Consider the following 22,258-nt stretch of genomic DNA (forward strand, 5'->3'; position numbering starts at 1 on the left):
ACATACGGAGTAATTATATCTTTCCTATTAAACCTTAATAGATTTTCCAGACATTAGGAATGATAACGCATGGTCGTACCAACAGTGGCAGGAAAAGCGCTCTCTAGTGGACATTGAGGGCACTGCACTGGCCTGATTTGCAAATAACTGCGTGTTATTGACTTCATAGAAGTCATCATCCATCCATCATTTGTCATCATTATGCTGCGAGCATGATGTATGTGCCTTGACGTTAAAAACGAAGTGACACGTTATGTCAACGTACGTCTGTTTGAAATGTCATACATGGATGAAGAGCGTCAGAAAAACGGAAGCTGTGACGTCATGACGCATGGACGTAGTCATGGTTTGACAAGTCACGTAGGACGTCCAAGCGGTTCAAAGAGGAAGGAAGATGGCGGATAACAAAGGCGTCGGAGATATGGAACCGTCCCCAAACCCGGGGCTTCCTCCTTCACCTCAAGGCAACGTACAGCCGGAGACCCAACCCAAAATTGCACCTGCAGCCATAGAGGGCGAGACAAAAGAAACGGAAAATACCGGGCCGCGTGGTCCCGCTCACGAGGTGACAACAGCCACCGGCGAAAGAGGCGATGAGATTAGCACCAGCAATGTTAGCGGCAGGGTTAGCGCTAGCCCCATGGATGCCAGCCCAAGCAACGCCGAACCGAGTCCCGCCGAAGCCCCGGTCGTTGGCGATACCATAGGCAGCGCACTCGCCTCGGAAATGTCCCCACCACCCACGGCCCCGCCAATCACACCGGTTCAGATTCCCATTAATTTATTGGATACGTGCGCAGTGTGTAAACAAAGTCTGAAGAGCCGAGAAAGCGACCCAAAACTTCTACCTTGCCTGCACTCATTTTGCCTGAAATGTCTCCCGCAACCTGACAGACAGGTCAGCGTGCAGATGAAGGGACCACACGGGCAAATCAACACACAAATAGGTGAGTTTTCCCCATTTATTCCACCGCGCGCCAAGTGGAACCGGTTGCTTCTTTGACTCAGAAATATTAACTGCTGATCATTGTTCAATCATCTTCAGCTAGTTGTTGTCACGCGTATCATGGTAGTTTCTTGACCACAGAACAGTGGTAAGGAATGGACAGTACGTATATCAACGTAGACTCATCTCTGATCGTCTCCGCCAGTCGAATTGCCGAAGTCAAGCTAGCTTGCATCTTGATTGTCAGGATCTGTTTATACTTTTCGTTACGGTAATGTGGAATATCAACCATTTTTTAGTGAATACAGAGTAGAAAACAGCTTTAGTTAAGCTATATCTATCGTAACGCAAGCTTGGATGCGGGATACTTCCATTTAGATTCATCATGGTGACATGCGTCATTACAACCCTAACCCTCCCCCAAAATAAAGTAATAATTATTTGATTTTGTTTATTTCTGCAAGTACAACACATATGACTTGTCAAAAAGGGAAGTGGATTGAAGCAATTCTGTTTCTCTAGTCCGGTCCCCATTACAACGAAGGTTTCACTGCCAGACACACAATCTACATTACTACAGTACTACTTATAATAGTACCATAATGATAAAAACAGACATTTGACCAGGATAACATGATTTGCATACAGCAATAACAATTAGAGGGGAAGTTTGAATATGAATTTGAATACAGGAATGATTTCAATACAGCAATAACAAATAAACTGGACGTTTGAATGTGAGGTGAATACTGCTTAAAACTGGAAGTTTGCATAACAATTGATATCAATTTGTTTTCAATACAGCAATGCCAAGTTGATTTAGTTATCATATGTTTTAACAGTTTGATTCGAATACAAACAACAGACAGTCAATTTCGAGAGAGTTGGAGTCGCAATCCCGAAGGCACTCCGGGCATCGTCCCCAGCAACAGGCGGCACTTGCACCGACCGACCACACAGCTAATTGTCTCCCATGATCCCATTTATCCAATCATCCATTTTCCGTACCATGGGGGTCACAGGCGTGCTGAAGCCTATCCCAGCAGGCAGTAGGCGTGGGACACCCTGAACCAGTTGCTAGTCAATCACAGGGCACACAGAGAAGAACAACCAGCCGCACTCACACCTACAGGCAATTTGGAGTGCCTGCCATGCGTGTTTTTGGGAATGTGGGAGGAAACCGGAGAAAACCCATACGGCAACGGGGAGAACATAAAAATTCCACATGGGGAGGGCCGGAAGGTGGAATCAAACCTCTGAACCGGGAGGCGGACGTACTAACCAGTGTTGACCAGTGCCCGTGTATAATTTAAAAATAATAAATATATTATTGTTATGGATGTTCCGAACAGGGTTTTACACTACCGATACGATCGTCAATGAGTGTGATCACCGATATCAATCACGTGGCTTGTGGCTTCTGTGTCAAATCATCATTTGAGAGCCACAACTACAATTTTTTTCTTGTACAAAAGATTGATTTGTTACAGTTCTCTTTTTCAGATTTTAAAAAGTTTTAAAAAAGAATAGGACAAGGCTTCAAATAGTGTGAAGAAAATGCACAAACTATGATTCAGTTACTGTTTGCTTATGACATGTAAAGAAAATAGAAGGAACAACCCTCAATTTGACGTTAGGCTATGAGTGTCGATGTGTTTGAATGAGAACAGAGTGCACTATACTGCAACAAACACACCAGATCTCTGAGTAGTGCATGGGCATAGGAGCAAATTTCCCAATTCGGCCCTAGTCACAAAGTGTTGAGTAATATTTGAAAGGCCGTGTGTTAGAGTGGTGCTCACTCTAACTTATTTTTGCAAGAACCACACGGGAGACAATATGCCCTTTTTAAGCACTTGCAAGTGGAGAGTCATTCGTCGCTGTGCGTACAGCAGTGCTTCTCAATTATTTTCTGTTACGCCCCCCCCTAGCAAGAAGAAATCTATTCGCGCCCCCCCTCCCCACCGTGACTATCCTAACTTGTCTTGTAAGTCGTAAAATGTTGCACTGTCGCAAACGTGACAGAAGTAACAATGAGAGCGCCACTGCCCCCTGCTGTAGTAAACGCGCAATTACACTTTATTCTAGTACTGCCAAAAAAAAAGCCTGTTCCCCAGGGTCACACGCGCCCCCCCAGGAATAGCACCGCGCCCCCCAAGGGGGGCGCGCCCCACTATTTGAGAAGCACTGGCGTACAGCGATAATCGAATGAGGTCTGACTTTTGATTCTTGCAAGAGAGTATTTACTGAGAGAAAGCAGGATTGGACATGTTTGGTGGTCACGTCAGAAACTGGTTAATCAGTGCGGAGGGTCCCACCTCATTGTTTTATAAGGTCGTGGAAACAGAAACTAGTGGAGCATTTTAGATGACAAACTAAGCAAGAATGAATGGGTAAACTTTTCAGAGTCAAGGAAAGGTAAAAGGTTTAAACAAAGTTAATAATTCTAGTCTATACATTCCAACATAATCATACGATCAAAATGATCTGTAAACCCTAACAGTGGCAAGAATGAGCCCACTCGTAAAAAAAAGCATATAGTAGTCTGCACTAAAAGAGTGTATTAGTTGACTACACAGTATCGTGTACTCTACATATGAACATTGAGCGAAAGTTAACGTATAACTATAGTGCTTTGGTGGAGCGTCTAACAAAAATACCGTAATTTTTGGACTATAAATCTCGTTTTTTTTTCATAGTTTGGGTGGGGGGGGGGCGACTTATACTCAGGAGCGACTTGTATACATATGTTTTTTTTCACTTTTTTGGGCATTTTATGGCTGGTGCGACTTATACTCCGGTGCGACTTATAGTCCGAAAATTACGGTAAGCATTTGCACATCCATCCATCCATCCATCCATCCATCCATCCATCCATCCATCCATCCATCCATCCATCCATCCATCCATCCATCCATCATCTGAACCGCTTAGCCTCAAGGTGGTGCACACCGAATGGTTGCCAGCCAATCGAAGGGCACACAGACAAACAACTCAGAATCACACCTATTGACAATTTTAAATGTACGATTTAATGTGTTAATTAAAATATCTCATTACTTATCTCAACCTCGGTGTTGCTCTCACACACACACACACACACACACACACGCACACACACACACAGACACACACACACACACACACACACCCCTTCGCCTAGAGCAGTTGCTTGTGGGGCTAGAGAGGTGGCAGGGGTTGTCACACGTCCACATTTAAGTTGTTTGTCAGGCACGGTACCTCGTTTTAACACAATGCTCCTCAGTTTTAGTACAAGGTAGCCCTTTGTTCCTCAGAATGCCTCGGAGTGCCACAAAAATGTGGAAATAAGGGGTCTTGGAAAAAAACCCTTTTTTTTTGTTTATGAGATCAAACAAAACAGTTAAAATCACATTCTCTCATTACGACCTATTAATGATGGGTGGGCGGGACATGTCTGTTCTTGTTTGCGACAAATACCTTCATAAAGGACGTTCTGTGCTGTTAAACACTGCCTCTGGCAGTCAGCAGGGATAAAATAGATCAATCTACTGTTTTATTAGGGGCGATTAATTGTTATTGGGGGGCATAAATAATTTGAATGGGAGGGTTCATAAATAATTTCAAAAGAATAGGACCAAAGTAAAACAATTTATACCCTGCCCCTAAGCTTTAAGCCTTACTACCTTATAGGGATGGGTATTGTTAAAATTCTGACAATACTACTATTAACGATACTGCCTATCGATCCGATACTTTATCGGTATTCTTATCAGAACTTAAGTTTCAAAAAGACCCAAAAAAATATTAGAATTAGTTAAGCCGTATCATACCGCTTTGCACTGTTAAAACGTTGCTATCATGACAACCCCGGTTGAGACTGAAAAGCCTCCCTCCCAATTTCTGTCCCTGCATTTAATCTATTTGTCAGCCTGTGTGTGTACGTGCATGCATGCATGCAGGTCTGTTCTAGCTTCATTAATTAAATGTATTGCAGCGTTCTGAAAACCGAGTGGTGCGATATCATTTGACACGCCTGTACTGTGTTGCTGCATTCTGTTCATCGGCGTCATATCACTAAAAGGGGGGGAAAAATAAAGGCCATATACTTGCTCTTTATTTACAGTACATTTTGGCGTTGACAAAAAAAAGTCAGCCTCATGAAAATCGTTTCAGAATTGAGCACGGTATGGCTACTTTTCAATGCACAGCCTTTGGTTTTGAACTAGTAATGGCAAAATGAAGCCGTATGAACCACTGAAGCTTTCCAGCCAATTGTTTTGCACATGGTTCAAAATGTCATGGTGCTTCATGTCAGGTGGTCAACAAAACCAAGCGGTAAAATATACTGTATGAAATCAGATTACAGGCCAACTAGTGACAAGATGACCAATATTTAAGTTTTAGCAGTTGGTGTATAGTGCAAACACTTACTAGAAATAGAAAATTGTAGGTAGAATCTTTTCGTATAAATAAGTACAAGTTTCAAATCATCAATTTTATGATGGGGATCGCTCGACACTCCAAATATTTTTTTTCTCGCAGAGTGACTAACTCGCAAAGCTCACAACAAACACTGACAACACCCACAAAGCAGCACGAGGTCTCGTGTTAATAACCATACGCAGAATGAACCAAAAAAGACCCCGTGGAGACAAGTGGTATAGAACATGGATGGGTAGGTAGGGTGGATGGATGGATGGATGGGTAGGTAGGGTGGATGGATGGATGGATGGATGGATGGATGGATGGATGGATGGGTAGGTAGGGTGGATGAATGGATGGATGGATGGATGGATGGATGGGTAGGGTGGATGGATGGATGGATGGGTAGGGTGGATGGGTAGGGTGGATGGATGGGTAGGGTGGGTAGGGTGGATGGATGGGTAGGGTGGATGGATGGATGGGTAGGGTGGATGGGTCGGGTGGGTAGATGGATGGGTAGGGTGGGTAGATGGATGGGTAGGGTGGGTAGATGCATGGGCGGACGGACGGACGGTTGGACGGACAGATGTAGGGAAGGTCTTTGAAACTTTAGTGATATAGGAACTTTTTTCCAAATAGTTTTGGAGAACTGTACATGTGCCTGTGTGGATGTGCGCCTGCACGCGTGCGCATGCTTCACACTCAATCATTCAGGGACCCAACTGTACATGTGCCTGTGTGGATGTGCGCCTGCACGCGTGCGCATGCTTCACACTCAATCATTCAGGGACCCAAGCAGATGGCACTTCCACAAACTGGCTGTGGGCTACTCAAACCGGTTCTGTCTGGCTCAAACCACCTCACTCTGGTTGTTGGCAAAAATGGGGGATTATAGATTTGTTTATTGGCTTTTACTTTCAAAACATGTGAGGTTTAATATTTAATGTAAAATAAGTGTCCGTTCTACTGTCTTAATACAATTATTCGCACGAAGCGCAGCGTATTGATTAATGTAATTAACGATTTGAACACCGCACCTGATAGATTGAATTACCTATTAACGTTACCCGAGCGTAAAATCTCATGAAATGTTCGAGAAAGATTGGCAACGGCATGAATCCATTTAAAGGTAAACTGGTGGGGCGCAGTCCGTGCGGGCTTCAACCCAGTGGGTGCCGCGGCTGCCCACTGCGGTGACCCACGCCTCGGGGCGCGCTGTTCCCCCGGCCAGGCACACAATGCGCCGCGATGGTTTGGAAAGGCGTGGAACAACGGTAGCGTGGGGAGGCCCGGTGGCTTGAGCCTCAGCCTATGTGCTCGTAGCCCCCTGCACTCAAATGCCTTTTTAACCTCAGTTGACCTAAATCACACTCATCACACTCCTTTATTCTCATTTCTGTCCTCAGTCAACGTTATGCGATGCTCAGTGTGCCACCAGGACTACAAAGAAGTTGATATGGTTGACAACTACTTTGTTAAAGATACTCCAGAGGCGACCAGTAAATCAGACGAAAAGGCTGCACAGGTGAGTTAAGAAAAGCCTCCTCTTTGTAAATCTGTGAACATAGACTACACAACTTTTGGAGGCTAATCTAAAATGATTGCAAGTGTGCCTGCCTTTCTACAACTGATGATGTAATATCTTGATTTGTCACACAAATGACATTGATTTGGTCTTGAAAATGGGACCTCTTCAGTTAATGTGGTATAGATTGCATTGCCTTCCCCGAATGTGTCCCTAATCCTTAATGTCGTCCTTGGCGCCTGAGACATGCCTGGATGCGCCATGTGAAAGTTGTCAATAACGCGGACCCTTGGAATGCGGGTTGATACCTTTTTTGAAAAAAAACAATAACATATGACAATTATTTTTCCACCCAACCCAATGGGTGAGATTTTTTTTTATCTGATTTTTTTACGGGTGACAAGAACTAGGCTGACGCAAGAATAGTAAGAATCTGTGCACAATTGATGCTCATGGAAATATATTGGGGGGAATTTTTTTTAACGGCAAAAATTATTTAAAACAAAAATGCGGATGTCACCAAGGGGCAAAATTATTATTTGCTTTGTGAATCCAGCTGTTTTACCATTTATTTGACATTAATTCTATCTTTTCTAGGTATGCACAAGTTGCGATGACAATGCTGGAACCATAGGCTTTTGCGTGGAGTGTGGAGAATGGCTGTGTATTACTTGTGTGGAGGCGCACCAGAGGGTCAAAATTACCAAAGACCACAAGATTCGCACTAAAGAGGATCCTAACACAGGTAACATCTAAAAAGACGTTAATTGTACCCACCTAAAATGGTCCCACCCAAATGGCTGTAATTCATTGTCACATATTAAAGTTTCATGGTATGGATAGCCTCACAGTTGTAAGGCCACAGTATGGTATTATTGCAAAAAACAGACAGACAAAAAAACAATATAGTCAAACACTATCTAAATCCTTAATGTTCATGAGGGTCGCATCGCAGTTGTGCTGGTCTGATACACAATTGAAAGCACAATTACAGTCACCAAATTCATTCAAACGCATTGGTTAAGAGGGCCCAAAAACCCAGAACGCCATGCAAAAAAATAAAACAAAATATTTTTTAAAATATTGGGAAAAGATTAACAGAAAAATTTGCAAATATGTGAATGTCCCGATCTGACATTATGTATCTGTATCGGCACCCAATCTTTTGTAAGCATCGGACATAATCTGATTGAGTCACGGGATGAGCCCGATAATGCTTGTCATGTGTTTTTGCAGCGTCGGCACGCGTTACGGCTGACCTAAATCCTAACGCCAACATGTCTGCAGTGTGGGATTATTTTTCACTATAACAAAATGATAGTCAAACATTGACACGCATTTGCTGCAAACAAGCAATTTCTTGTGGAGCGAGTTCACATTTGGTGCAAACAAGCCTATTCTCATGGAGCGATTTCATAGCTTCCCGACTTTACATTTCAGGGACGGCACTAATGAATCTGTACAAGTCCTGCGAGCGTGCTCAAGCTTTTTTATTACTGAGTATAAGTCGACAACCCCCCCCGGTATACGGTATATGTTATTTTGGTCTGACTCACAGTGTAGCTCTGTTAAAAACAACTCAACAATACGTATCGTTTGATGTGTTTTAAGTGTAACAAAACATAATCCTTTTCATCTATATATGATTGCTTCCACACTTTAGGGTTGAAGGGAGGGGGGGGGGGGTCAGTATCTGGTATCGGAACGAGCGTGCCATAAAAAAATCGAGCCGTATCAAAAACCCCAAAATCTTGATTGAGACATCACTATTATTTGTCCATATTGATGCTTCATGCCTATATCTGTCCCCCAGCTGATGGAACACTTTCTATCACCAGTTTATTCACAGATATCTTCTCCACTATGTTCTCAGAGTCTGTAGGAGCATCTGGACAGAGGCTGTTTTTTTGTCCCATCCACAAGCAAGAGCCACTAAAGCTTTTCTGCGAGAGCTGTGACATTCTGACTTGCCGGGACTGCCAGCTGCAGGAGCACAAGGAGCATAGGTAGCCAATCACTCGCAGAATGGTCGGGTCACAATTTTAATCATGACTGCCATCCAAATGGCCACCAGAAATAAGGCATTAATAACAAGAATAGATTAACAGCAACTTTTTGCAGACATTGTTTTATTATCGTTATTGAATTTTTTTTACAATCGAGATATATATATGCCCATATCACCAACTACTATTTTTAGGTATCAGTTCCTGGAGGAAGCTTTTCTTAACCACAAAAGTATCATTGAGACAACCATGACCAAAATAAAAGAGAAGAAACCCCATGTCAATTTCTCAATATCTGAAGTACAAAACAGGTGAGTGAGTGTGAACTCTTACTTGCTGTCTATTGACAAGGATTTGTAAATTCCCATGATAGTGACCTACTAATCAACAAGAATTACCTGGTTAACCCAAGATATTTTGTGTGTGATTTTTAAAATCCAGGTTAAAAGAGCTGACTGAAACCCATAGAAAGGTTGAGCATGAGATCAAGATTGCAGTGTTTACTTTGATAAATGAAATTAACAAAAAGGGCAAGTCTTTACTACAGCAGCTGGAGGTAAGGGTTTATCTGATAAATCGTAACCTCAAATGATCTTTGATATCTTTTAGCTACTTGCACACATTAGAAGGGTAAATGTTGCTGGACCTTTTTTCCCTGTAAATGGTTATTTATTTATTTTGTGAAATTTAATAAGTTAAATGCACTTTTTTGTTGCTGCTGTGGATTAAAATGAGGGTCTTTGGGGCTTCCTGTATTGCTGCTCTAACCCTCCTCTGTGCCCATTTTACAACTGTAATTGTATTATGAAATATTCACTCTTGTGGCTAGAATGTGACCGAAAAGCGCAGTGCCAGGCTGGTAGCCCAGCATAAGGATATCACCCAGCTCGCTCAGCAGATCCACCATGCGCTGACCTTTTGCCAATGGGCCATCTCGAAGGGCAGCAGCACAGCACTGCTGTATAGCAAGAGGCTGGTATGTTGATGATCAGTATGTTTGTATGTATCGCTTACTATTTTCTCTTGCTTCCTGTTTTTTTTCTTTTTTTGCTCACTGTTTTTTCACGTTCACTGTTTTTTCTCGCTTACTGGATTTTCTCGCTTACTATACCGTATTACTCAACTTCCAACTTCCTCAATCATTAAAGCCATTTCACTTTTTGAAATTTTCCCATTCACAAAATATTCAAGAGCCAAAAATTTCAATTTCTACATTTTTTTTAACAATTTGTACCATTCCAACTTCAACATTTTCAGCTTATTCCCAGTAATTGTGTAAGATTACCTGTCATTCAGTGTCATTTGAGATCATTCCATAGCATTCCACAAGTTTTCATTCACCCTATTAGACTTAACATGCAATTTCTCCACAGTTGCAACTTAAAACTGGTCAGATACAGTTCAGAAAATGTTTGTAGTATTAAAAAAGGACCACTCTGAGGTTGAGCGCAGTCTGCAGGCGGCCCAGGAAGTGGCAGTTGCCCATCACTCTTGAAGTTGAATGGTGCATTGGCCAAGAAATAAGCTTGTTAGTTTTTAATAGGATTGTGGAGTCAGATCAACAGCTTAGTTCTGTGTGTGTTTGTATTTACAGATTCTATACCAGCTCCGCAACCTCTATAAGGCAAAATTGGACCCAGTGCCTGTGTCCAACAGAGAAGTGCGATTTCTCTGTGACCCAACCTTCTGGGCCAAAAATGTGGTAAATCTAGGTACGGAGCATATTTCACATATGGTGGTGGAATTTTAAAGTTTTGATTGTGATTGTGACTCTTAAATTTACTTCCACCAAACACAGAAACAACCAGCACTTTTGGAAATTCACTGACACCACTCTGTGTGATTGTGTTCAGAGAAGTAGAGCACTCCCATTAATTTTCCAACGCAGCCTGTGTTATAAAGCAGTCAGCAGCTCATGCACGAACTCTTTCCTTTCCTTGTGTTGCATGCCACACTGCATGCACTCCTTTTTGGGCACTTTGAATAACCGAATGACACATTTGAACAACACTCTGCGTTTCCGAATGGTTGGAGTGATGCAGTGCACACTCAAAGTATATTTCCAAGCGTCCTCACTATCAGGAAAGGGGGATTTTGAGGCGTGTCTGAGCTCTACTCTCAATTTTTGTCAAATAAATCCCCCCTAAAAGCGACTCGTATGCCAAAGCGAGCTAAATGTTTTTCCTTATTTATAATGCATTTTTTGACTGGTGCGATTTATACTCACGAGCGACATGTAATCTGAAAAATATGGCATCTGCATGCAAATGGGCAATGCAGGTTTAATTTGTCCCATTGTTTTTGGTCCTGCAAAAAGTGGGACACATACTTCCAAATCGTTGCAATTCCTACATCATTCGGATTCAGATGTAAATATCCTCAAATCAAAGCTGAAAATCTGCAGTTCAAGCACATCTTGTGCAGTTCATTCTAAATCCATAATGGGGTGGATTATGTCGACATCCCAATATTCATGGTAGCTAGGAAGCAACGTTTGCAATAAATGGATTTGCTATGCGTCCGTTCTGTGAGTAATACTTTTTCCAATTCTAGGTAATCTGGTAACCGAGAAGCCGCCACCTCCGCATCCACCCAGTATGATGGGTGGTGGTGCTCCAATTTCACCAGGCCATGGTCAACATGGTCAAACTCAAGGTCAGATCAATTTGGCCCAGCTTCGTCTACAGCACATGCAGCAGGCAGCCTTTGCACAGAAGCAGCAACATCTCCAGCAACAGCAGCAGCAGCAGCAGCAGCAACAACAACAGCAGCAGCAGCAGCAGCAGCAGATGCAGCAACAGTTGCGCCTCGTTTCACAAATGCCCCAGCAACATAACAGACAGATGGTCCCATCCATGGTTCAGCAGCAGGTGATTTAAAGTGTAACTATGAGCAACCATCATAATGCAAAACTGTTGAAAATCTCCATGCCTTCTACATGCCAAAAGTTGTTGGGTCAATCCCCGGTCCTTGTGACCATGCCAAAGTGTCCTTGAGCAAGATACTAAACTCCCAGTTGCTCCTGATGCTCTTTATTTAGTAGGTGAAAGTAATGTCAGTGGACAGTGCTTTGAGTGGCGTAATGGGTGGGAAAGCGCTCCACTAGTGAAACACACACTCCTTGGCAGAGTTAGTATAAAAGAGATTTGTTTTGATATTACATATTGTTTTATTTTTATGCTGCTGTGATCTAGTACTCATTGAATTCCTAATCTCGCTTCCTGACCAGCCTCCCAGGCTCATCAGTTTGCAGCAGCACCCAAGAAGTCAAATGGTCCTAAATGGCGGGCCTGTTCCCCCCATGTACTCCTCGTCCCACAATATGCGTCTACCGGGCCCACCACAGGGCCGTATTGCAACAGGTCAGCCGAGATACAATGGACAACAGTATCCCACCATGATGCAGCCTCACCTGCAGCGGCAAGTCAGTGTTCACGCGCAGACACTCACACAAATCAGTTTTTTTCTGTCTTCTCTTTTTGCGTGTGTGTGCTCTTTTGTGTGTGTGTGTTTCTGACAATTGTGCAAGAAGCTTTAGTGCCGCAACTCCAGCTGGCTTGCTAGCTTGGCTAACATGGTGCGTGGCCAAGCTTTTTGTAATGCACCTGCTGTTTGTAAGGACTCTGGTGGCAACACTTCCATCTGAGCTTTAAAGACATCATTACATTAGTCTAGTCAAATTTAATCACAGAAACAACTTCACATGCCCATAATTGACAAATATTAACAACATCCCCTAATCTTGACCCCCAGGAGGGCAAGAAAAACTTAAAAAAAAAAAAAAAAAAAAAAAAAAAAAAACTAACTGGGGAAAAGGAGAAACCCTGAGAACGTACAGCAGATGGAACCACCAAGCTGTCTTTCGGTCTACTACAGAAAACAATATACGGCATTATTACTGTTTCGCCTGTGACCCTCCTGAGGATAAGCGGTTCAGAAGATGAATGAATGAATAACTGTTTCTATTCATAACCTCTGAGAAGAATGATTGTCCAGCATTACCTAATTCCAGGTTGTAGATGTGAAGACTGTATGTCGTAATGTATCTGGTGTTTGGTTTTGCGCCACCTGCACTCTTTTCTGAGCGGTAATCAGTGAAGGTTAAATACCATGGTTTTTCCTCACTGACAAATCTTTGGTCTCAATTGGGGCACTGGAAACCATTAAAGTTAGAAGTATTTACAAGGTTGCTGGTCAGGTGACAGTAAGGTAAACCTGCTTCTGTACAGCTCAGTGGCCTACTGGTAGAGTGTCTGCCCTGAGACTGGAAGGTTGTGGGTTCAAACCCCGGCCAGGTCAGATCAAGGACTATAAAAATGGGACCCATTGCCTCCCTGCTTGGCACTCAGCATTAAGGGTTGGAATTGGGGGGTTAGATCACCAAATGATTCCCGAGCGCGGCACCCCAGCTGCTCACTGCTCCCCTCTCCCCCAGGGGATGGATCAAAATCACACGGGGATGGGTTAAATGCAGAGGACAAATTTCACCACACACAGATGTGTGTGAGACGATCATGGGGACTTTAACTTTAACTTCTGAGTTTCTCACAGTGCCCTGAGAAACATTGCCCGTGTTTCGTCTTTGTTGTCCGTAAGATGGTTCCCTTTCCTTGATGGGACCAAAGTCCAAGACTTATTTCTTTTTGTAGATACGACCTCTTGCGTGAGCTAACGGGATCCCTGATTCATTTTTTGGGCGGTCGGGTGTTGAGTGAAAACTCACCTTTGGCTTTCCTCCCAGAAAATCCCAAGAAGGGCTGGTGGATGGAGCTATCTATCTGTTAGCATGCCCTTGTCCACTGTTTGGAGACATTGGTAGCATGGTCTCGTTGCCTGATTTCCCATGCACCTCCACAAATACGTCTGAAGGAGTTTGTGGTATTCGTCAGTGGAGACGGGGGTATTGCCTCTATCTAGCCTTGTTGCTAATAGTCTTGTGCCAATCGGCAGGCCGTGCTTATGTTATCGCGACCAGGTAACAGAAAATGCTGAAAGATGGCTTCTTCCAACTGTAAAAGTAATGAAAGTAATTGAAACAGTAATATAGCTGCACCATTGTAAAAACTATCTAGGAAAGGTCCAGGGAGAGAAAAACCAAAGTTATCAGCTGAAAAGAATGCAAGCAAAGCAGGAGCTGAGCAGCTGGCGTCTACACTCTGCGGCATCCTAGTTAAATTGTAAATGTACTATAACTAATCACATTTGTTAAAGTTAATTTACCCTGACCATGCTATCAAATGAATATAATGCAAAGTACTGAATCCCAAAATTTGTACATTTTGTGTAGCATGTTTGTCATCCACAATAACCGCTAGTTTAAAAAAAACAATGATAGTAGATTATTGTAGTGGAAAGACCATACTCATTTTCTTGCCCAATACTCGTGTTTTATTGAGAGTCAAGGTGTTTGCGTTTTACCTTATGCATGCAATTCTCCTGATATGCATTTATTATATGCATATTGATCAACCATAACTTTTCTGAGTCCGGAACCAGTCAATTTTCAAGGCAGCCAATAGGTATGCTGTATTAAAATGCAGACATACTTACTGCATGTAAGACTACGGTTGGTCAGAGCAACCTCCACTATACCCCACCATGTTTGTTTCTGTGTCCAGATGTCGTTAGAATCTGAGATGAGCCACCAAAGGTTTCGTTTCTTACTGCAATCTGGGGTTTGGTACCTTTCTCCTACTTTGTCATTCGTGCATTTTGTGTAGCATGTTTGTCATCCAAATGCATGATTGGCAACCACCCTCACACAGCAAACTTTAATTGGATGTTTTAGCAACATTCACTGAGTGACCTCCTTTTGTGTTTTCCCCACATTTCTCCCTATCCTCTGTCTCCAAATTCCCCCTGAATTCCCTCCTGGTTTTTATTCAGCATTCCAACCCAGGCCATGCAGGCCCCTTCCCAGTGGCGTCGGGCCACACAGCAAACCCCACGAGTCCCACCAGCGCCAGCATGGCGGGACCACATTCTCATCAAGGCCCTGCGAACCCTGTCATCAGTCCCATTGAGCTCATCCCTTCAGTCACCAACCCAGAAAACTTGCCCTGTCTACCGGAGATCCCGCCCATTCAGGTGTGTATGTTACAATGATTTTGTTCCCAAGCAAGCTAAGGCTGAATGATTTTGCAAAATAATGAAAAGGCCATTTAATATGTACCGTTGTTTTCCATGTATAATGCGCAAAATTTAACAAATTTATTGTCCTAAAATCTGGGGTGCGCATTATACATGGGTACAATTTTTTTTATTTATTTTTTTATTATCCGGATATCATACGGAGGCCGCCATTACAGATGCGCTTTCTTCTCTGCTGTTCACTTCAAACGCGCTCCATACGAACACAATGCTCTCGTATCAGACGCTTGCTTGATCACCTGCTCGTTTGCTGTCACAATGTACCCTACACAATTCCAAAACATTTCTTCGCTATTGAGTTTGCTAGCGCATGCGCAGTGATACTGACCGGCAGAATAACATCCCAAAGATGATCTTTTTTCTGAAATAATTTTACGTTTACGGACTTACGTAGGAGTCAAAATTTGGGTGCGTATTATACATGGGTACAGGCTTTTTTCCAGCATCAACATGCCGTTTTTAGGGTGCGTATTGTACATGGGGGCGCAATATACATGAAAAAAAAACAGTAATTATTTTTCCTTGTGTCCTGTTCTGATGTAGTATGTTTCAATAAGCACAATCAATTAATTAATTTTTATTGTAATAAACCACATCAAATCTATTATACATTATAGGATAGTAAGATGAAGGCAAACAAAGCATTAACTAATAGTTTATTTACCACAATTACAGGTGTCAATATTTTGATGTGGTGCCTTGTAAGCGTTTACCATGTATACCGCAAGTGTGGTATTAACATTGTATATCACGCACCATAAGGCACACCTAAAATCCTTTAATTTTCTCAAAAGCATGGCATGCATGTGCCCTATAATGTCAGTTTGGGGACCTCAGAGTCTTTTTCGGCTGTCTCACTCAGACGTATTTATAACTCAGTCTTCTTTGTAGATCATGTTGTAAAATTTTAGTGATGGAAGACAGAGCGGGTTGTTAAAGTCCCAATGATCGTCACACACACATCTGTGTGTGGTGAAATTTGTCCTCTGCATTTAACCCATCCCCGTGTGATTTTGATCCATCCCCTGGGGGAGAGGGGAGCAGTGAGCAGCAGCGGTGCTGCGCTCGGGAATCATTTGGTGTTCTAACCCCCCAATTCCAACCCTTGATGCTGAGTGCCAAGCAGGGAGGAAATGGGTCCCGTTTTTATTGTCTTTGGTATGACCCGACTGGTTAGGGTTAGTGTGTTGGTCTAGTGTGTTTCTACCCAATGACCCGTGATTCAGGGTTAGGAATGTGCTCGTGATGCACTAAATCTAACCGCAATATTTGTTTAAAAAAAAATCTGCGATAGAGCGAGGCCACAATAGGTGAAGCGCGAAGTAGCGAGAGATTACTGTAATCTACCTTAAGAGGAATCTGCCCAGGCATATCACCACTGAACCCCCCTACAGCCACCACATACCAGATAAAAACATACCTATAAAAAAACGGACCACTCCAGTCAGTGGAAGGAAGTCCGAAGCCATTCACAACAGCACATTCCTAACCTTAAATCACCCGTCATTGGGTAAAAACACACCTAGATTTCCGTAAATTTATATCCAGATTATAGCATAAACAAACAAAATATATTTTTTACTTTGTTTACTTTATTTCCTCGAAAAATAACTTCTGTCTTCGTAGACACCATATCTGTCTGTTCATTGATAGGCGCACTGTCCTCCATTCAACCTTCCTTTATCCTTTGTTGCCAATTATCTGACTAAGTAAATCTACTTTTAATATTTCATCTGAATTTATCTGCAACACCAACAAAGTTTAACACAACTGTATATTTGTTTCATAGCTAGAGGATGCGGGTTCGAGCAACCTTGGCCACCTCCTGACTCGCTACATCACAGCCAGCACACAACAGCAGTTGGGTTCGTTGGACATGAACCCTTCCCCTGGACTTTCGCTGCACTCGCCTGGATCGTCAGGTACCCAAGTTCTTACATACTAATAATGCTTTCATATGGGCCATCAACTCAAATTATGAAGATTCCTGGATACGGAATTTCCCTGTGTTGGGCAAATAAAGGAATACCTTATCTTATTCTATATTATTATACAATTTTTGTACCTTGGACTCAATTCATATACTATTTAACAGCCGATTTTATGTCACGCCATTTGCTTCTGCAGGTCTTTCAAATGCACACACACCAGCGCGACCCTCCAGCACATCCAGCACAGGCAGCAGAGGCAGGTGAGGTGTCACTGCGTCATCACTTCATTTTGCAGATCTCGAAAAACTGCGGCCAGCAGGCCAATATTGACCCATACTGCGTCATGGACTGGCCCTTTAAAAGTTTGTGGAGTTTTTTTTTTTCCACCCCTCTACTCTGTATTTTTTATTAAAAGCAACTAACCACAATGCATACAGTGGTCTTTGTCAGCAACATTATTTCCTGCATGGTGGTGGGAAGAGGGCAAGGGGGGCTTGCCCCAATAATGATTTGTGTGTCCCAACTAGCCAGTGTGCCGCCCACATTAAATTTATATTAAGCAAAATAGCATGGCATGGGCCTGGCCTCTGCAATTCTTCACAGCCCCTGTGGAAAATCTATTGCCAATGACCTGTCTTGATAGTCAAGTTTGATTGTCTTCTCATTTGGCATTTTGTAATTTAAGGCGGTTTGTTTTCTACTGCTCTCTTCTCAAGTTGTAGCTCTGCAGGGAGAACACCAGAAGGTGGAGGCACTGTGGAACCTGTTCGGGTCAAACAAGAGCCTGGAACAGATGACAATTACAGGTGTCCGAGTTCTTCTACAAAGGCGGAGCAAGGTCAAGACTCTGGGAGGAGTGCTTGCATGGTACGGAGAATGGCATCTAGTGTAGTTGTTGATAGAGATGCTAGTCTGCTTTCTGTGTAGTGGTGAGGTGCCCTTGAGCGAGGCATCAACTCATTTCAGCTACTAATTTTTCCAGGGATCTGTTTCAGTTACTCTAGAGCGCATTTTACATGTGCAGAATAATATAATTGAAGATTATACACTGTTCTTGAAGAATAGATGTTTTCTTAGAGAAAAAAAAAACATTCTTGACATTCAGTTTAAGGGCCCTGAATCAAGGTTTTGTTATGATTTTATGCATCATGAGTTAAATGTGAGTAGAAACATGACTCACTGCAAAACATGTGAAGTTTAGCTCATGAATCAATAAATGTATCATGTTTTGGTGTACATATAATGTGACCAAAACCTGCCTTTCTGCTCCCTACAGATGAACAGTCCTCTAAGCAACTCAAAGGAAAATATTAAATCGGAGCTCCAGTCTGGGTCCTCTTGCTCTGGGCTCAACGGCTGTAGTACACAGCTAACCAACGGAAAGGGGGCATCATCTACGACAGGCAATCCTGATGGGAAAGATGATGACCCTAATGAAGACTGGTGTGCTGTTTGCAACAATGGCGGCGACTTGCTGTGCTGCGACCGCTGTCCCAAAGTGTTCCACATGAAATGCCATGTGCCCACCATTAAAATCTTCCCCAGGTGAGTTATTATTAAAGAAGACTGGGCACGGTTGAGTTCTGCACTCTCAAACTTCCACTGTTCCCTTGAGTTATGCATTTTTTTTTTTTGGGTGAATCTTTCTCAGCGGGGATTTTCTGTGTACATTCTGCCGGAGTATTTCAAATCCTGAGATGGAGTACTGTGACGACAATAAGAAAGTTGGTGGAGATGGTGTTCTTAATCCTGAGGACCAGAGGGCGAGTACAGCAAGCGCACCTGCACTGAGCTTGATCATCTTGACTGACAAACTGAATTATTTTCTTACCTCTCTGTAGAAATGTGAGCGCCTCCTATTGTATATCTTCTGTCATGAGCTGAGTGTGGGCTTCCGGGACCCTGTCCCGAACTCTGTGAGTTGACCTGCATGACTCAAGCATACCCACGCTTAAAAGTACAAATCAGTGTGGTTCTTTTGTTTTTAATGTTCAAAGATTTGGTGAATGTTAACCCAATCTTAGTCCATTTCCACAATCTGATACGAGTAGTTATAATTGTATTCACCAAAGCAAGATCACATTGTTTTCTTTTATGCCAAGGTAGTTTAAAACACTATACTTGTCATTGGGAATGTATTTTCTCTTGATCCAACGCTGCAGTCCACAGGTTTCCACCAGGAGTTTAGCTGTTATACCTTTTTTTTGTTTGTTTCTTTAATTTAGGTGCCAAACTACTACAGAATCATCAAGAAACCTATGGACTTGAAGAAAGTGAAGAAAAAGCTGCAACTACGAGACGCCCAGTACTACAAGTCCATCCAGGAGTTTGTGTGTGACATGCGCACGATCTTCCAAAACTGCGCAAAGTACAATGAGGTGCGCACCATGACTTTTTCGCTGGCTTTGGGAATAACATCTGGTGTGAGTGTGCTTGGATGTCTTGGTTTGAATTGTCACAAAAGGTTCACTGAACAGTGTGTATTGAGTACTTTGCTGACATCTTTGTTACTCATGGGGCCACAGACAAACATTATTATGTTGTTAAAATTGCAGTAGCAGAGGGAGAGAATACGCCACACAAAACGGACAACGATGATTAGGATAGAAAGCATACTTATATTATTACATTGATTCAGAATAGAACGGTTGATGGTATGAACGTACATTGCACACAAACTACAGGTGCGTTCAGGGATGCTAGTTAACCTCCGATTTGTCCAAAATTCACTCCCCCCCCCCCCCCCCATTAGAAAAACCTTGGGTCCAAATGTATTTAATTTGTTCTGTGATCTTGTTTTACAAATCAAAGTAATATTCCAATTGAAATGAATGAAGATTCAGTTACTTGATTCCAGCCCCAAAACAAAGTTATACGTATTTACTTTATCTTTATGGGTTTTTAGTAAGGAAAAAAAACTTTAAAATATCAAAGTTAGTGAAAACACATCTTGCAACAAGGAAGTGGTAATAAGATGAAGGCTTACATTCTTAGGACTCACAAGGTTTTTGTTAGACAAGTTAGCAGTTCCATTGTACCTGATACCAGTATCGTAGTGGTAAATGCATTCTTGACGATATTGTCCAAACACAAGTGCACTTTCAAGCATGTTTTATATTGTAAGAAATCACATCTCCCGCATAAGTTTGTGTGTTTGCAATCATGACACTGACGGGGGATGTTTCTTTTCCTGCCTGGATGATGAGGGGATAGCTTCGACACAGTCACCCATACACAGACTTCCACTCTATCTGCCTATGCTCTGAAATCTTTTCTCCCCCTGCTACTTGACTGTCTGTGTTGTAATGTTATTGCCCCTTTTTAGATGTCTCGAATAATCCAAGTTTATGCTGAGGAGAAAGCGATTAATACGCAGGTAAGATGTTCAAAATAGAGCACAGATGTCCTGTCCCCACCCGCTGAGGCTTCAAGAAATATTTTTGGTTTTGTTCAGTTCAGTTTAATTTATTTCAAACATGCTGATTGACTTTTTAAGTGCAAATATTTCTAATAATAATAATGTTGGATTTTTATTGTCTACTAGGTGATAAATTGACCAGTCCAGAAGTTTTAAACTAATTTCAGTTCAGTGAACACATTCACCCAAATTTGATCTCAAGTGCTCCGGGCAAATATATTCCTTGGCCTAAGTTAGAAATAACATTTCTGCTTTTTAGGAGTGTGAAATTTCAAAATGATCCTGCATCAAATCAACTGAGCAATCTGAAATTTCCGAACAAATTTGGTACAATTTCAACAATATTAACTCTCACACTTACACATGTGCAATCAATAGATGGCAGTGGATATATACGTATATACACGTAGACACTTACACACACATACACTGTATCTTATCAGATAGCTTATGATCTATGAAAAATGTTACATTTAGTACATAGATTTCTACATCCATTTAGTAATCTTAACTCTGAACCAAAATTATTTGATATATCGGACCTGGCCATTCAGGCTGCGGTCGCATTGCAAAAAACTAGATGTGAAAGTGACCCAGGTCAGATTTGAAAAAAAAACCAACAACCCAGAATAGAGCTGTTCAGACAGCCGTATTTTTATTTTTCACTTTTGATTTTGTGCCAGTATTTTGGAAGGGGGGGGGGTCTTTGTGGATTACTTAAAGATTTTTTTTATTTCTAATTGCACAATAAACGGCAGCAGGTGCATGCTAATGGAGACAGAGACCCACCGATGGTCGCTGAGGCCGTGGATTGACGTAGTAGACAAGTAGTCCAAGAAAAAACAGAACTCCACTGTCAGCGCGCATAACTGCATGCAAACACAGTGGCTGAATTGCAGTAATGTTTCCTGGAGCCACAGAGAGTTGGGATGTAGTGACATGCAGTGGCAAGATAGTGCTCTGTACAGCAAGGTTGAGCCAGGGCTGCCCCAACAGCACAACTTTTAACCTCATCTAATTTGTCTCCTCCTCTTCAACCCATTCTATCCCCGTCTCCTCGACTTCTTTCTCCTCCTTCCTTGGCAGGACGGATCAGAGATGGCCGTCTCTGGTAAGGCGGTGAGTGTCTACTTTGAGGAAAAGCTGCAGGAGATCTTTCCGGGACAGAGCTTCCCTGAACCGCCTGAGGGGGAAGCCGGGGACACAAACGAGAAGGAGAAGGAGAGGGAGAGAGAGGAGGAGGAAACCGAGGACTCTGACGATGACTTCATTCCCCGAAGTAAACGGTTAAAAACAGATGACAAGGTTTTCCACATCAAGTGAGGAGAGAAGCTGTCTTTTTTTTTTTTCTGGTTTCATGAACATTTCACAGTTTGCCTTTTCAGATTTTCAAGTTGGATTATTTTGGACAGTTGTCAAGGACTTTTCTTTTTTTTTTTTGAGAGAGCAAGCATTTTCATTTGTATATATGTTGTGACAATTTGTTTATAAAACAGCCCTATCTTAGTTTATAACTTGGAATCTTTCAAGTGTACAGTATACTTGATCACTTTGAGTGTATATTAAAATCTAGCACACTGAATGGAGGTATTCCTGCAGTATTCTCGATTGGGTGCATCTTCAACTGAAAAAATGTATTAAAGGAAATATATGTTGTGAAATTGAGCTTGTGAATCCCTTTGAACATTTTTTGGGTGTTTTTGGCTTTACACTAATAGATTTAATGTGCAGAAGTGGTCCATTGCTTCTGGAACACGCTCAATTTGGGCCAAACATTCATCCATCCGTATTCTATAGTGCTTGTTCACATATAGGTTGTGGGTGAGCTGGAGCAGACTGAGGTGAGCGGTGTGGACTGAAATTAATATAATTGCAAAT

At 42.3% G+C, this 22,258-nt stretch overlaps 1 protein-coding gene across 4 annotated transcripts; it reads left to right on the forward strand.

Moving 5' to 3' along the window:
* Positions 1-348: 348 nt before the first annotated feature.
* On the forward strand, positions 349-22,045 carry trim33 (tripartite motif containing 33). Of its 4 annotated transcripts, XM_061267668.1 has the most exons (21): positions 349-947; positions 6,757-6,875; positions 7,473-7,620; positions 8,749-8,881; positions 9,076-9,192; positions 9,323-9,437; positions 9,711-9,857; positions 10,476-10,593; positions 11,435-11,751; positions 12,111-12,305; positions 14,500-14,556; positions 14,768-14,968; positions 16,821-16,953; positions 17,159-17,222; positions 17,679-17,829; positions 18,239-18,507; positions 18,614-18,725; positions 18,804-18,878; positions 19,188-19,340; positions 20,288-20,338; positions 21,467-22,045. In XM_061267668.1, exons 1-21 carry the CDS (start codon positions 395-397, stop codon positions 21,701-21,703), a joined length of 3,465 nt encoding a protein of 1,154 aa, XP_061123652.1. In that variant the 5' UTR covers positions 349-394; the 3' UTR covers positions 21,704-22,045. The 4 variants fall into 4 exon arrangements, with proteins under 4 accessions (XP_061123652.1, XP_061123659.1, XP_061123668.1 ...); XM_061267675.1 differs by lacking the exon at positions 20,288-20,338; XM_061267684.1 differs by lacking the exon at positions 14,500-14,556 and having other exon boundaries at positions 350-947.
* Positions 22,046-22,258: the final 213 nt, after the last annotated feature.

The sequence above is a fragment of the Syngnathus typhle genome, linkage group LG2 (assembly GCF_033458585.1).
Source record: "Syngnathus typhle isolate RoL2023-S1 ecotype Sweden linkage group LG2, RoL_Styp_1.0, whole genome shotgun sequence".
Taxonomy (NCBI): Eukaryota; Metazoa; Chordata; class Actinopteri; order Syngnathiformes; family Syngnathidae; genus Syngnathus; species Syngnathus typhle.

Excerpts from the sequence above, each read along its gene's own strand:
- trim33 (XM_061267668.1), top strand. The coding sequence starts at position 395 with ATGGCGGATAACAAAGGCGTCGGAGATATGGAACCGTCCCCAAACCCG. Across the intron at positions 9,858-10,475 it reads TGCTGTATAGCAAGAGGCTG|ATTCTATACCAGCTCCGCAA; the intron begins GTATGTTGATGA and ends TTGTATTTACAG. Across the intron at positions 14,557-14,767 it reads GTTTCTTACTGCAATCTGGG|CATTCCAACCCAGGCCATGC; the intron begins GTTTGGTACCTT and ends GTTTTTATTCAG.